General features: G+C 34.2%; 1 protein-coding gene across 1 annotated transcript in view; it reads right to left on the reverse strand.

Annotated features, from left to right (window-relative positions):
* The window catches only part of PAM (peptidylglycine alpha-amidating monooxygenase), a 364941-nt gene that overhangs the window by 239453 nt on the left and 108570 nt on the right, over positions 1-16918 (reverse strand). Inside the window, exons 2-3 of the mRNA XM_044662577.1 lie at positions 8975-9507; positions 7909-8029 (exon numbers count right to left, since the gene is read on the reverse strand). Of these exons, the coding sequence (XP_044518512.1) occupies positions 7909-8029; positions 8975-9066 (213 nt within the window). The 5' untranslated portion in view covers positions 9067-9507. The remainder of the gene's footprint in view (positions 1-7908; positions 8030-8974; positions 9508-16918) is intronic.

The raw sequence follows: 16918 nt of genomic DNA on the forward strand, positions 1-16918 counted from the left end.
AAACAGACTCTAACAGATAGCTAATAACTGATTATTAATATGAGAGTCATTTCAGAATTAGTTGTCTGTATGTAGTAAGACTATCGAGTTGTTATAGCAAAAATCAATATCAAAAGAAGACAACCACTGGTGAGAAATAGCAGACCACTGAGGTACCTTCAACCCAACCTGTTTAAATGAACTCAATGCTGAAATATGACCATTAGCTGAAGCAATGGATATCAATATAACTTATAAGTGAAGTCATCTTAAATTCATTTAAAGATGAAAGTGAAAGACAAAGGCAGATTAAAAAAAGAGGTGCAAATATTTTAGAGCAAACTCTTTTCACTAACAATAACATTGAATCCATCACATCTTCACTCCAATATTATTTTTGCCAAATGAGGAATAGAAAAAAACACCAAATAAAAATGGACTAATTATATACAGAAGAGGTCTGTACTAGAGGTGACATAATTTTGAGGACTTTGAGGAAACAATCATAAAGAAATCTTTAAAAGGGAAGGATACCAAATGGTTGTGAAAATTTGGACCTTATCATCAATCACCAAAATAAAAATGGCTAAGAGAATATGGACTACTGAGCTAAAATGTATACTTTTCCAGCATTATAAACTTTTAGAAATATACTCTATACTATTATAGGTATATTACAACATATACTACTAAGCTATTTTATCTAGACTATAATAATCTATACTACTATGTCTATCAAATAATACCTTCTTAATGCAGGTCTGAAGAAAAGAAAAGAAAATTTTGGCAGGCTTTGGTAAATGTTATATCACAGCAGATCACATTTTGAAAGTCACACCTTGTGGGTAGCCCAGTGAATTGAGAGCCAGGACTAGAGTTCAAATCTGGCCTCAGATACTTCCTAGCTGTGTGACCCTGGGCAAGTCACTTAACCCTCACTGCCTAGCCCTTACCACTCTTTTGCCTTGATTCTAATTCATAGTATTGATTCTAAGGTGGAAAGTAAGGGTTTAAAAAATTTTTTTAAGTCACACCTTTAAAAAGACTGTAGACATTAAGATCTTACTCTGGTTATTATTTTTGATGACAAAAAACACCCCACATTTGATTCAGTCAAGCAATATACTACCTAATTGCTCTTTTCCAATGAGGTATTGTTGATGTATATGTCAAAATTATAGAAGATTCCTGAGAAAATAAATCAACTGAGTTAAGTTTCATGAATGTAAGATAAAATAAAAAGGTGAAGGCTATCTCAAATAAGTTTCTACCATCTTGAAGGATATCAATCACAAGTCCAAATTGAACAGTAATGGAGAATAATGATGGTACAGGTGATATTGCACTAGTTTTGTTAAGTGCCAGAACACTGAAGAATTTCCTAAATGGGATTCATGATCACTCAGAAGATTTTGATCCACACTGGAAAGCCAAGTAAATGAAGAATACATATTGTCTAGATACACTATATTATAGAGATGGGTAGAAAACGTATAGAATTCACTCATTAATTAATGGATTCATGAAAGAATTGACAAACAGATAATGAACTAGGTGCAGAATTAAATAGTAGATGGAAAGTAAATCGGATTCTGTGGAAAATTACACTTTCAATAATCCCTAGCATCTCTCTGAAACAAAGGTCAATTTTTTAATATCAATATTCTTCCAATAATGCAATATACCGTGAAGCATGAGCTGGTGATGGAATACTATTGTGCTCAAAGGAATAATAAACTGGAGGAATTCCATGTGAACTGGAAAGACCTCCAGGAATTGATGCAGAGCGAAAGGAGCAGAGCCAGAAGAACACTGTACACAGAGACTGATATATTATGGTAAAATCGAATGTAATGGACTTCTGTACCAGCAGCAATGCAATGACCCAGGACAACTCTGAGGGATTTATGGTAAAGAATGCTACCCACATTCAGAGGAAGGACTGCAGGAGAGGAAACATAAGAAAAACAAATGCTTGAATGCATGGGTTGAGGCGGACATGATTGGGGATGTAGACTCGAAACTACCACACCAATACAACTAACAACAATATGGAAATAGGTCTTGATCAATGACACATGTTAAAACCAATGGAATTATGCATCGGCCATGGGTGGGGGGAGTGCAGGGGGTGAAGGGGAAAGTAGGAGCATGAATCATGTAACCATGTTAAAAATGAATATTAATGAATATTAAAAATGTTAAAAAATGAATATTAATAAATGTTAAAAAATCATGATGTTAAAGAATTAGAATTGTGGCTTCCTCAAAACAAAATAGGTAGGTTCATCATAGACATGAGTTGGCTGCAATACCCTGCAAATAGGAATTTTATAGAATTAATGTCATCAGTGTGTTTGATGTCCATAAAAGAAGGTATGAACCAATAGATTGAAGTCTAATTAATATGTAGCTTGGTTGTGCCACTATTATCCACACATGTAAGAAAAATAGAGGAAAACTGTTGGCATATTGGTTTTCCTTCCAGGAGAAAAATTATGAGAGGACCTCAACAACAGTAGAACAGGATGAAAGAGTATGGATGAAGGAAGTACTAACCCTAATGAGATTACTAAATGGATCACAGATCCAGGTAAGCATCAGAGTATCCTTTCATTGATATATTCCAGTTTTCTTTCACAATTCCCCAAATGTCAGTTGTACCTGTGCATTCATATTTATCTCTATATTTTAAGAGCTTTATCTTTCTTTGTATGTTGCTTGTACCATTACAAGTAATAAATGTATTGAACTATAATGCTGGATTTAGAAATGAGATGCCTCACTTACCAGTTTCTATGAGCCACTGCACATGTATGGAAATGTAGGTAATTATATAAATATTCAGTATTCAATCCTTTATCTTCAGCATATGTGATACGACTGGCTATGAAAGAATTGGATTGAAGTACTTGGATTCACACTTGATTTTGATACTGAGCAAGGAAGTAGTGGTAAGAGAGAGAAAGGGGAGGGAGGTAGGAGAGAGAGAGAGAGAGAAAGAGAAAGAGAGAGAGAGAGAGAGAGAGAGAGAGAGAGAGAGAGAGAGAGAGAGAGAAAGAGAGAGAGAGAGACTGAGGGAGGAATAGAGGGAGAAAATAAAAGATGTTGAGAAACTTGAAAGACAAAGACTACTTCAAAACGTTGCGTAGGGTCAGCCCTGTTACTGATATTCCCTCTGATCCCCTAGAACCTTGGAAGACAGATGTAAATAAACATGATATTGTGAAAAGTTCCAACAGGTCTCCATTGAGTGGCTGTAGATAAATAGTTTTATTCATCTGAATCTCAGGCTTATCATCTATAATATGAAATTATTTTAATGCTTGCATTATCTATTCTCAAAAAGCTATTGTAGATAATATTCTTTGTACATCTAAGTTTTACTTAAGTGTGAACTATTATTTTTATTAAGAGATATCTTAGAAATTATCACACATAAATCATTAATTAACATGCTCTCTCCTAACTTTGGCTTGGACTAAAAATATGAAAATATTTCAAACTTGGTATAGAAATCATGAACCATGTCTATCTAACTTTGTAGACAAATGTACAGAATGGTTCTTGAGAATGTGAATCTTAATAAACTAACATTAATTCTCTGCTGATATTATTGCAGCATTTTTATAAAAACTAATTAGGGTTGAAAAAAGAGAGGAGAAAAGGGAAATTTTCGTTTCCATATAACTTCTTTTTTTTAATCTTACCTCAAAGTTGGGTGAATAAATAACTTACTTTCTTTGCTCTATATCCATAGTATGAATAAATTGAACTAAAAGATTTCTAAGATCCTTTACAGCTTTAATGTTCTATCAGTCTTTAAACTCATATGTGTTATGTACTAATATGTTATGTACTTCAAAGTACTACACCATGGAGTCTTCAGAGATTTTCTTTTCTTATGTTGTAGATATCCTTGTTTTCCAATTGTGATGATAATTGTGTACTAAAGAGGAATAACTTTCCTGAGAAGGGAGAGATTACAAACATCTACAGGAGACTAGAAAGAAAAAGGTAGGACTAATTTTATCACAAGAGAACTTTTCATTAGAGAAAGAACTTTCCCATTATTTCCAGGGATTTATTTTAAGTGGGAATCATAGTATTAAAGTATTTATGATCAATTTAGTGACAACTACCCCAGATTCTAGACTGTGTTCTCCACTTGAGAACTTAAGAATTAGAAGATGTAACTCCCTAGAATTTAGTTTCTTCATACGTAAATTGAGATTAGATTAAAAAAGCAAGTAAAGTCTCTTTTTTACCTTCTATTTTGTGCTCATCCCTCTACATCTTCATCCTCCAATAGTACCTACTACTCATTCTCTCCCAGTGATTGACTAATTCCCTCCCAACAGTCAAAGTTCTCCCTAGTCTATTTTCTCTTCTTTTTACCATTCATGCCCTTCTTTCTTAGATTTCATACTCACTTACTTTCCCCAGCCTTTTCTTTAGAATTTTCCCTTAGTTGTAGGAAAAGTACCAGACCAGAAGTCAAAAGGCCTAAATACCAAGTCTGGGTCATCACTTAGAGCTTTATAGCCTTGGGCAAGACCATTAACCTCCATAGGCTTCAGCTTCTTAATTTGTAAAACAAAGACAATAATAATTCTTTCTGTGCATTCTTAAGAGGGTTGTAGTAAAGGACAAATGAATGTGAAAGTTTTCTGTAAACTCTAAAAGGCCGTACCAATATAAGGGACTTCTGCTGGTCCTTCTTTTTCTCAATATATTTCTTTACTTATTTCCTTTTCATTTATCTACTTTTTAAAACTCTCTTCTACCTTTGGATTCCTCTTTTTCATCCCTTTTGACTTCATCTTTTCTTGATTTTTTCCCTTCTGTTGTTATTTCCTTTTGCTATCTCTTAAATAGAAATAGAGATTATACTTTTTGTGCCCTCCACTCACTTCTCAATCTGATCTTTCAAAAAGATAGACTGAACATATTACTTACTACGCACTATTTCCATTAACATCAGTGGCTCCCTATTACCTCCAGGATCAAATATAAAAACCTCTGTTGGGTTTTCAAAGCCCTTTATAACTCGGCCTTTTCTCTGTCTTCTTTCTTACACCTTACCATCTTACACATATTATGTGATCCAGTGACATTTACCTCCTTGCTGATCCTTGAACAAGACATGCCATGTCCTAACTGGATTTTTACTGGCTTTCTCCCATTCCTGGAGGTCTCTCCCTTCTCATCTCTGCCTTCTGATTTCTCTGGCCTCCTTTAAGTCTCAGCTAAAGTCCCAACTTCTTCCACTAATCTGTGAGCTCTCAGTGCTTCATACAGTGCCTGGCACATAGTAGGCTCTTAATAATTGACTAGTTGGCACAGACCTGTCAAAATCTCCTAGAAGTGCTGAAACAATACTGGGGACCTAAGCAGCTTTCCTTGCTGGGCTATTCAGGGCTCAGATGTGTTCTCCTATGTAAAGTTGGCCCAGAAGTATGTCATCTAACAGGAACATCAAGTGAAAGAGAATGCCTACCAAATTTTTATAGTCAGAAAGTAGAAGAGAGTGATGAATTCAGTATCCACATCTGAACTAATTCAGGGGAGCCACAGCATAGACACTGAATTGTTCAAGACAACACACAAATAGTTTTTTGTGTTGTTTTTTTTTGGTTTTGTTTTTGTTTTTTGTCAAAATATATGGGGCAGCTAGGTGGCTCAGACCTAGAGACAGGAGGTTCTAAATTCAAATCTAGCTTCAGTTCCTAGATGTGTGACCCTGGGCAAGTCACTTAACTCCCACTGCCTAGCCTTTACCACTCTTCTGACTTGTAGCCAATATTGATTCTAAGATGGATGGTAAAGGTTTAAATTATATATAATGTATATATATATATGTATATTTATGTATACACACATTTTCTCTGTGTTCATTAGATATATGCATGTATATATCACACACACACACACACACAGAGGAGGCCATAGTGTAGTAGCTAAACAGTAGATGTATAATATAATATATCCTATATTTGTCCATGATAACAATTCTCAATTATATTGTACTTTAAAGTTTACAAATATACATATACTATAGCAGCTATGATTTATGGATAGAGTGTTGGAATTAAAGTCAGGAAAACTTGAGTTCAAATCATGCTTCTGACATACTAATCATATGACAATTGGCAAATTATCTCACCTCAACTTCAACTTTCTCATCTGTAATAAAACCTGTTGTGACTACATAATAGTATTGTTGTGAGACTCAAATAAGACAATGTATATTAAGCATTCCATGGAGTGTAAAATCAGTTACTATTGGTACTCTATAAATTAATGATGCTATTATATGTGGTATGTATAATAGATAATATAAAAATAACAGATGATTACTTATATTAGAATAAATGTTTGTTTATTATTAGTTTGATAATCACAACATATATTATGGTTTAAATCACAAAATTAATAAACACATTTTATTTTATGAGATTGTCCTAAATGGATCACCCGGGAATTCTTGTTATCTAATTGCCCCATCTTTCTTGGACAAAGCCATTTTTAATGTATTGTAATAAAAAAATAATAGAATTATTATGAATAAAAAAGTATCATCTATCACTCAAGGTCCTTCTGGCAAATAAAAGATTTCTAAAGTGAGGAGAGAATTTTAACAATATTTAAAGAAGTTTATCACATTTTAAACAACATGAAAATAAATATTTTGCCCAAAGATTACAATGATGGAAACAAATCTCCCGTTTTCTTCTCTTTTCCTCTTTTACTATTCTTTTCTGAGCAAAGACTGTCAATATGGCTCTTATGAAATTCAAGTTTAAGAGACCAATAAATCAACAAAAATAGAAATATATAGAGATTTTCAGAAAGGAGGTATTTTTACAGTGCTAATCCAAACAGTTATTAATAGATCATTAGGTCAACAAGGTAGCCTTCCTCTAGAGTCAATCTGAAGCCTCCCTTTCCAAAGACCCACATATACTTCCTAGGGTTCTTAGATGCTGGCTTCAAAGAAATCCCCCCAATAGTTAGAATCTTTTTATTTTTCAGTGCAAAAAAAAGCTATCTGCAACAATGAGTCATCTACTGCAGTTCAACAACACTGTCCTTTTCATGCTTCTGCAGCCCTTCAAAAGGAAAGTACTATCTTTTAATGACACACATAAATTCCCTCACTGCCTAACTGCAAAACATAATTAATCCAGGCCTTTTTATGCTTAATGAAGCGCCCTGCAAAACCCCACAGTACTGGAGTTAAGCTTATTTACATATACCTGGGAAGAAAAATAACCTCCCTCATTTTACTCAGGTGCATTTTATTCATATTTCTGGGCTCAGCTATCACTCTATTGCAACAGGAACTGGTAGAGCAAACCACTTGTACTAAAGAGAGCATATAGTAAGCCACCTGTTAGAATCAATTTTTTAACTTTTTGAAGCATAAAATAGTTTGTTTTCAAATGTTGTCTTATTCTTTTAAAAATAAACTTTCCAACTTGTGGTTGGAACAGGATATTTGTAGGCAGTAATCTTTTAGATACAGCTGCTGGATATCATTTCACTTTATTAGAATAATTTTTCATATTTTAATCTATATACAGTACATTACAAAGAATATTACTCCTTTGAGAATCACAAAAAAGAAATTTTCTTTGTTCCATTTATATACACAAAGATAATCTCAGGAAAATTAAAAACTAAACCACCAGATTCTCATCTTAACTGAAGTGCCATTCCTATCTTTTCCCCTTCCTTCCCCCACTCACCAACCATAATATTCAATCATTTTAGCACTATCAAAGGAGTCTCAACTCCTCAGGGAGGAAAAAATAAATAGGCATAAAAGCTTAATTTTCAAGGCAGTCCTAAGGGTAGATAAAGTTTCTTTGCTCTAGTCATCAAGAGTACATATAACAAATGAGAAATATAATACAGTTCTCTTACCTGCTTTGGAGTAACCCCAGGCATGCGGATGTCCAATGCAAAATCTGATGAATCAATAGGGATTATTGGTCTGGAAGTACCAAGGCATTCATTGGAAAATGATCTAGTAGTTTCTTTATACCTTAAAAGGGATACATAGTTTTAAGGATCTTGAATACAATGGAACTTTAATTCAATAAGAAAAATGGGATTTTTACTTGTTTGTTATAAATCCTTCTAGATTAGTATCATGTATTTAGGCAAAATAAAAACACTAAACTTCCTAGCCATGTAATTAATCTTTTAAAAATTCCCCCAATTATTTTATAACTTAAAGCTAATATAAAATTTAAAAATAGCCAAATGAAATACATTTAACATTTGCTTTTTTAAATACGATTCAAAATGTGAATTTGAGGATCCTTTTAATGAAATTACGTCTAATAAGCTGAACAATCAAAGATTTGCTAGTTTTTTTCAATTTAAGAATAGTAACTAAAACCCAGTAAATTTTTGCCATCAAGGGGTGGTTCAAAGATTGTTATGAATACTACTTATCAGGAACAAGAGCAAAACACTCTCTTAGTACTAAGCAGAGTTCTAAGGGATAGTAGGGGAGAGCACTGAGTGAAACAGAACTATGTGAATACATAAATATTTTAATAGGGTAATTATCAGAAGTGTGTCTACAGCTCAGTATTTTTTGGTGAGTTACTGGAGTTCACGAGATCTTTTCCTACTCAGCCTCCACCAAAGTCTAACAAGATATTTTATACTTCTAGATGTGATAACACGGGCGTGCTTAAGTTTAAACGACTGTAATGTGGTTTCTGGATAAGTCACGCAGTGGAAAAGACTAGTATTAGAAAACTTCTCATTAGAGTTTTGAAAAACAGGAAACCTGGCTGCCATACAATGGGTTCAACCTAGTTTTCGAGAAGTTACACCCACAAAGAAATAAACACAGTTTCAGTAAATTATATTTAGCTGGTACATGCTTCTAGGACTCACATCTGAAAAAGTGGTTGCACCTTTAAATAGCATGCACAAAAACCATCATAAACATCAGCTCTCCCGCAAAACCCACCTCTTAAAGACAGATAGTGGGCTTCTGAAACCCAAACAGCTGTTTTGAAAAACAAGGAACAGTATTAGCAGGTTATTAACGAGGCCAGCCATGTCCACCCTGCTGTTCCTGGCCCGATGAGAGCAGTAGAAAAAGGGCAGAGCAGCTCTATCGGTGTGATCCCAACAATTAGGCAGCAGTGGCTGTATCAATTCACTACTTCATTATCGTGTGCTCTGCAGGCATCCCCCACAGCGCTGGACAAACCATCTGTCTTGGAAGGTGACGCACGGTATATCAGGAAGGTAGATGATGCTATGTTGTCTCTATCATTAGCTGCAAAAAAAATCTGTTGGAAGAAATCTTTCGTAGCGAGGTTGCGCTGTACTTTTTTCCAGTCAAGAAACAGAAGCAAAGAGGTAGTCCTGATGTTTTCCCCCCTCGGAAGCTTTTGGCTCTGGTGTTCCGTTTAGACCGGCAGGTGACTTATCAATCCACAATAACAGAGGCTGTGAGGGATATCATACAAACCAACGTCATTCATCCTTCGGAACCTGCAAAAATAGAAGCAGATAATGGATGACTAACACATTACAGCATTTGTCCTCAGCAAATCCCTGTTGAGGCTTTTTAATACATTAATACTTTCATAAGCTTTAGCCCAACCCAGTGAGAAATGCCTGGGCTGTTGATCTCTGTCTCTCTTTCTCCACCCCCACACAATTACCGTTCCACATTTCCTTCCTTACATCTTTTCCCTCTAAGACTAAAAATGTATTTCCAACCTCCAATGATATTTTGCTCTAGCTAAGAAAAGTTATTCACATAAATAGATGTCTGTCACATTAAAAAGACGACTGAAGGAGAAACAGAGAGAAGCTGAGACAGAGCATTTGGATACAACAGTAATCAGAAAAAGATTAAGAGAACAAAGACATGTACCACAAAGTCTCTAAAAAATCCTGTAGATTACGAACTATTAAGTGAGGTGATATAGAAACTGCAGTGCATAACTTTCAAAAGGTACTGCAATTTTTGTGACATAAAACATAGATATACATACTAACAGTGCCTCTTAGCTGGCTTCTACAATACACTAACAAACGTATTATGACCAAGAACCTGATTAACAAAATTATCAGGATACTTAGAACTAGTCATATTTTGACATTCTGTGTAATGGATTCTACTAAAATAACCTTAAAATTATGTTTATTAGTTTTGATATGTATGGCTTCTGGTTCTCTGAATATCTCAATGTAAGTTTTAAAGTTCACGTTCACAATTCAGACATTTAAAATCATACATCACTGCCTATATGTTAACTTTATTAAAAGAAAAAAGATTAACCAAAGGTTCTGTCTTATTCTCTGTAACCAAAGGGGAAATTCCATATACACAACTACCAGTTTAACAAAAAAGAAAAAAATTCTATGTTAGTGTAATATAAAAGTTTCAAAATAAAATATTTTATAAACTCCCCAAAATAAAAAAATATCAGAGACCATTAAAAAACTAAGCATTAAATTATTAAAAACAGAAAATATGTAAAATGTACAAAATTCATCATAATTATTTAAGAAATATATCTTTCACTAAATATAATCCAAGCAAGGATAGACCTCCAAACAATCCGGCTGCAAAGGAATTGTTCCTTGAAAACCAAGGACTTAATCACAGAAAGGGTACTGATGATATTGAGGTATTAAGCTGAGAGTAAAAATGAAGCCAGGTTAACCCTAATTCAGAGGTGGGCATAAGTCCCTTGAATGAGTGTGAAGGAATCAAAGTCATTGGAAGTATCCCTGGATGACAGCTTAAAATCAACAATTAAGGCCTTACTATGTGCGTGACATTCTGCAAAGCACACAAGATACAAAAAGATGCAAAAGGAAGCCCTTGCTCACATTGAATTTACAATATAATGGAGCTGGAATCATGCAAACAAAAATACACAAAGCAAGATATATACAGGATAAGAAATAATTAAAACAAGGAAAATACTGGAATTAAGAGGGGTTTGGGAAGGTTTCCTCTAGAAGGTGGAATTTTAATTGGGAATCAGGGAGGCCAGTAGTTGGAGTGGAGGAACGAGAACCTTCCAGGATGGGAAGATAACCAGAAAGAATGTCTGGAGCTGAGAGATGGAGTATCCAGTTCATAGAATAGCCAGAAGTCCAGTTTCACTGGATGGAAGAGTACCTTTCACTGAGAAATATCTAAGAAGACTGGAAAAGTAGGAGAAGATTCCTAGAGGCAACAGGGAGCCACTAGAGTTTAGTTTGGAGGGTGAAATGAAAATATATATTAGATTCAATTCAAGAATTTGGAACAAGAAAGAGAGAGCTAACAGAAAGGAGAGATTTCCTCTCCTGCCTCTGTCACTGTCAAGCCATCCAGCAGCAGAACTACTGTTCTAGAGATTTAGTTTGAGAGAGCCTAAGGTAGAATTGAGGGAGCAAAGACCTATCTTCCAAATATATGATTACAGAGACATAATCATGAGGGTAAAAAAAGCGTGGGACATCAAAGAAAAAAGCTGACTGAAATCAAGAAAGAGGTAGTTCTGCTAATCCTCTATAGCAAAGATTCAATAAAGAAAGAAAGAGTTTCAAGGTCCTGTTGTTCTGGAGTTTTGAGTTGTCTCAGCAATGAGTTTTCCTGTATCTGTGCCTCACTATTATCTGTCTTAAATTTGTGCTCATTCCCTCAATGGATGCTGTCAATCAGTTAACAAGCATTTATGAAATTCTTACTATATGTCAAGCACTCTGTGTATTAGTGGAAGAGTGCACACTGGGTTATTGTGAGGAATGTTTTATGACAATAATTCTTAATATATCATCTTAGTTGATTCCATTGTTCTGAGTTAATCATGTTTTACTGGAAGCCTCTTAATGGGAACAATACCAGTATGGGTTTGTGGGGTACAGCTGTAGAAGCCCAAGATGATAGACAACCTGTAGGACTTTGGAGAATAGTGTCTATCTTCTCCTGATGTTAACCTGGAAGGGCTGCTATATGGCAATGATTAAAATAAGGCATTCCAGTAACTTAAGGATTGCAATAAATTTACATATTCTATGGCAGTTTTAAAAGAACTAGCAAAAATTGGCAATGTGTGTATGACTTTTTTCTGGGCTTTCTATGCACATTTTTAGGGGGAAAAACCTTTCATTTTTTTGTTTTTATGCATTGGGTAAAAAGACTAAGAAGTCCTTGTAGAGAAGGCAGACAATTGGTTTAAAGGCTCTGATAGCTTTTGCCAGAAACAGAAGAATAATCCTAGCAAAAGGCAATATTTAAATTTTCTTGAAGCACATTTATATATTTTATATCTATATCCAGATATATATGTATGCTTAATAGTCCTTGAAATGTTTTAAATTAAATATGATTTATAAAATATATCATATATTACTGTTAATTATATGTAATGCTCAAACAGATATTTTAACAAACCTTAAATATTATCCTTTTCCATGGAAGATTTTGAGGACATCAGAAAACCAAATAAAATTATTTTAGTTTATATCCAGACTACATTGAAGATATGGTAAAAAAATTATTTAGGGCAGCTAGGTGCCTCAATGGATAGAGCACTGTGGACAGAGAGTCAGGAAGACTTGAGTCCACATCTGTCCTGAGATACCTACTAGCTGTATGACCCTGGATAAGTCACTCAACTCCATTTGCCTCAGTTTCTTTGTATGTAAAATAAGCTGGAGAAGGAAAGGGTAAACCACTCTAGTATCTTTGCCAAGAAAGCCCCAAATGAGATTGCCAAGAGTCTGAAATGACTTACTGAATAACAACAGCAAATTATCCATAAAATGAATAATGTAAATGCATTTTGGTGATTGTTTTGTTATAATTAAAGGCTTTTAATGAAAAATTAAATTACTCTTATTCTTAAATATGTTCAAAATGCTCCATGTTAAGATCATGTATTAAACAGACTATATATATGTACATATATATAATATATATATATATACATACTATACACACACTCTTTTTCCCCAGGGCATGGAGGTCCAGGTCCCACATATTGTTTAAGAAGTGTTTGTCCAGATGGTGAGGGCAGGGTCATGTAATGGCCTGAGTAGGTGCATGGGAAGTGAGCTAAACCATACATTTTGTCTCAAAAAAAAATATGAAAATGCTGAATTTTTTATGTGTTGTAAAGTCATGAGAATGTTAGTCAAAGTTGAGAAATTTAATTAGGAATAATGTCTTGTTGTTTTCCTTGTGGAAGTATTTTCAGGACAGAATGATTTGATGACTAATAGACATATTTAGAGGGAGTCTGTTACTGATCACAGAGACTGGAAAAATAAATTTGGTTACTGTTGTCAAGTTTGTGCTGCAATAAAATCAGAGACAGAATGGTACCAGTGAGATTTTTCTATTATTTCTTTAATAGGTATCCATCAATGTTGACTGTTAGGGGAGGATTATCTCATAATTACCACATGCCACATGATATGAGTCTAATGTCCCTAATGCTGAAAATGACCAGTTGAATTGCTGCATCTTTGGGAATGTGTAGATATGTAGGCACACAGGACTCATCTCATGTATTTCTAACCCCACTGATTTGAAATGAATGTTAATTATAATAGGACTAAGAGAGAGTTTCCCATTACCCATTAAAAAAAAGACTCCTAAAGTAAAGAATGTTTTGTTTTTGTTTTGGTCTTTATTTCTATGAGACTAATGATGCTAATTGTAACCAAAGGAGATGATTTTTATTAGCATAGATACAAATATAAATATCTTTATGTATATATATATGTTGCATATACATTTTACTTTGGGGCACATAAATATAATATCTGATATATTTCAATAAAAAATTACTTGAACAATGTGTAAATTATCTCGTCTCCAATGAGTTAGGGCAAGAGTACAGCTCCAAAATATTTACTACTCTAGCTATTCTCCAATTATGTTTATAGAATCCCTAAGAATTGAATAGGAACAAGGAGAATTCTTTACTTTTTCAAAAATAAAACATTGCTAGGCTAACCAGTTGTAAAAGTAGTGCTATTATTATTATAACATCTATTTTATGGTATTAAAATGTTCTACTTAACATCCATATTGTTTTCTAAAGGTAGCTAAGCCATAGCCAGTTCAATATTGAACTACATTTATGTAGCAGTTCACAAATAGTTCAAAAAATTTTTAAAGAATATTTTGGTGACTCAGTGGTCATTTTACTTTAATATTTTGAGAGGTTGTGATAGGTAAACACTTCCATCAATACAGATTGCAAGTCCTCTTTTTGGTCTTTGAGAAAAGCCTTTCCCAGTCCTCTTGTCCTCAGAGATTATCTCCAATTTATCCTTTATAAATAATAGTTGTATACATTGGATTTTTCTCCAAGTCAAAGAACAAGTCCCCAATAAGAACAAAACTAACATCTAGTCACCATCTCACATTCTTTCCAAAATGCTTACAGTCTCTTTCATTTAGGGAAGGTTTGAAGAATGAGTTCAAAATTGGTACTTAATGATCTGCTAGAAGTTCAAAAGATTTTTCTTTTTCAGTAATGTGTCAGAAATTGAAGTTGCCAAAGGGCAATGGAAAAGTACATGGTGGACACGAACTAAATGCAAAACTTCACGAACAATAATTTACAGAGAAGAAATAGTAGAAAGGATTTCATCATGATGTAAAAAGAAAGGTTGAATATGCTCTGAGTACAAATGTTAACTGATGAACACTGAGTTCCACTGGTATTCTTAGGCTATCTGAAGAACTTGAGGAAAAACACACTCCCCACCCGAATGTTGAAAAAAACAATGAGAGGACATCAATAAGGGTCACAGAGATTAGGTATATGCACATTCAGGTTGTGATCCATATCTGGGGGATGGTGAGGTGGAGGATATCCACATCATCAAGATCACACATCCATTAAAATGTTGGGGTAGGAAGTCAAGTATTGTAAATGACTCACTGATTATGTAATTGAAGGTTTTTAATTCCAATGATTCCTTTCTCTTTTCCTTTTAAAGAACTATGTCTTTTCAACATCTATAGGCAGTTGGTACAGCAGCAGATAACATGCTGAGCCTAAATTCGGGAAAACAGTTGAAATCCACCCTCACATACTTTGTGTCCTTAAAGCAAGTCACAACTTCTGTTTGCCTTGGTTTCCTCAAGTATAATATAGGGATAATAACAACACCTACCTCCCAGGATTGTTGTGAGCATCAGAAGAAATAATATTTGTAAAAGTGCTTATCACAATCCCTAGAATATAGTGGACACTACATAAATGCTTCTTCCTTTCCCCTTATAAGTCTTCTAATCATCAGTGTTATGAAAGATGGTAATGGTAGATTAGATGGAAAGTAGTAAGCAATAATGTTATTAATAAAAATTTATTTAAGCATAGATTACCATTTAAAATGGCAATAGGAAAAGTCCTAAAGAGGCACAATTGTCTTCAAAAAATATTTCATGAAAGGTCTACAAAACTACCAGAAGAAATAATGATAAAGAAAATCAAATATATTTCAAGATCTGTCTTCTTTAAAGCCCTTGCAGGATAGTCTTGTATGGTCCTGATTATGATTCCTGGGTATCTAAACTACTTCATTTTAGCTATTTCCACAATTTTTGAGGGAAGGGAAGAACAGAAGCTCTGAATTTTGTCTCTGACACTCTTTGTTGCTCTCAATTTTTTATCCCCAACGTCTGTCAGTAAGTATTTATTAATCATTTCTTGCATGACAAGCACTATGTTAACAGCTAGGATTAGGAAAATAAGCAAAAAGAAAGACAAGTCCTTTCCTTTAGGAAGCTTACATTTAAATGAAGGAATACATTTCACAAAAGAGAAATTAAAAGCTGAGTGTGGAGAAAGGGGTGGGGGTGGGAAGTTAACCATTTAAGGGCATTGTGGGAAAAGTCTGGTATTAGGAAAGAAGAAAAGATCAGCTTAATCATTTTTCTTGATGCTTAGTGGATTCCTTCTGTTTTCACTTTTCCCTGTTTCTAATAGCTCTGTATCATTCCTTTAAAAATGATACTCAAATTGTTTGTTTGCTCATAGTTTTCAAAGAAACAGATTACTATTAAATTATATCTCATCAGCCTGTTTCTCGGGTTGATTTTGATAGAAGATCTCTCAAATATATTTTTCTACTCTTTAGGCCATATTTTGCTGTTAGTCTCATTGAATCATTGAGTTCTCTTGGTTCCATTTTGTTTCAGGGTATCCACTACTTGGGTCAGGTGTTTTGTCATCTATTTAGGACTATCCAAATTTTTTTTAGACATTTATTAATATTCGTTTTTAACATGGTTACATGATTCATGCTCCTACTTTCCCCTTCACCCCCCGACTATCCAGATTTTTAAGAGCTCTGATTTAATTTTTAAAAATATATCACCCCTTGTTTCCTATATCCACTACTAGAGTATTTGTTGGGTGATACATTTTTTTCTAAGACTCATATTTATTATGTAGTTGTTTTCTTCTTCTAGGTTTATCTTTGGGCTAGTTTTAAGCCATAGTATTATAAAACTGTACTAGAAATTTTCTTATGTTTACTCACTTCTCCAGATTTTGACTTTGTAAGCGAATCAGGCTCTTTTCCCTCTAATATTCTTGGATATGTTTCTTGTTTGGCATTGTCCTTTCTGAACTTCAAATGCTGCTGCTACTGCCTTGTTTAAATTCTAGACGGGCTCTTGGTTTCTTACTCTTTTTACTATCAGTTTGAGCTGGGACTATGAAGTTGGTCTTGAACCAGAATCAGGTTCCATCCTCTGCTTCAATTCCTGACTTTTTTTTGTCTATTGGTAGGTCAACTAGAATCCTGCCTTTGACCCTGTCCCTGACTCCTCTGACTTTCATAGTAGCAATTTGGAAGTTGGTTTTGTCCCCTAATAAGGGCCTGAGGGATGCTGACCTGATATGAGAGATGACACTGGCTTTGTGCCTCT

Source organism: Gracilinanus agilis, chromosome 1 (genome assembly GCF_016433145.1).
Source record: "Gracilinanus agilis isolate LMUSP501 chromosome 1, AgileGrace, whole genome shotgun sequence".
Lineage (NCBI taxonomy): Eukaryota > Metazoa > Chordata > Mammalia > Didelphimorphia > Didelphidae > Gracilinanus > Gracilinanus agilis.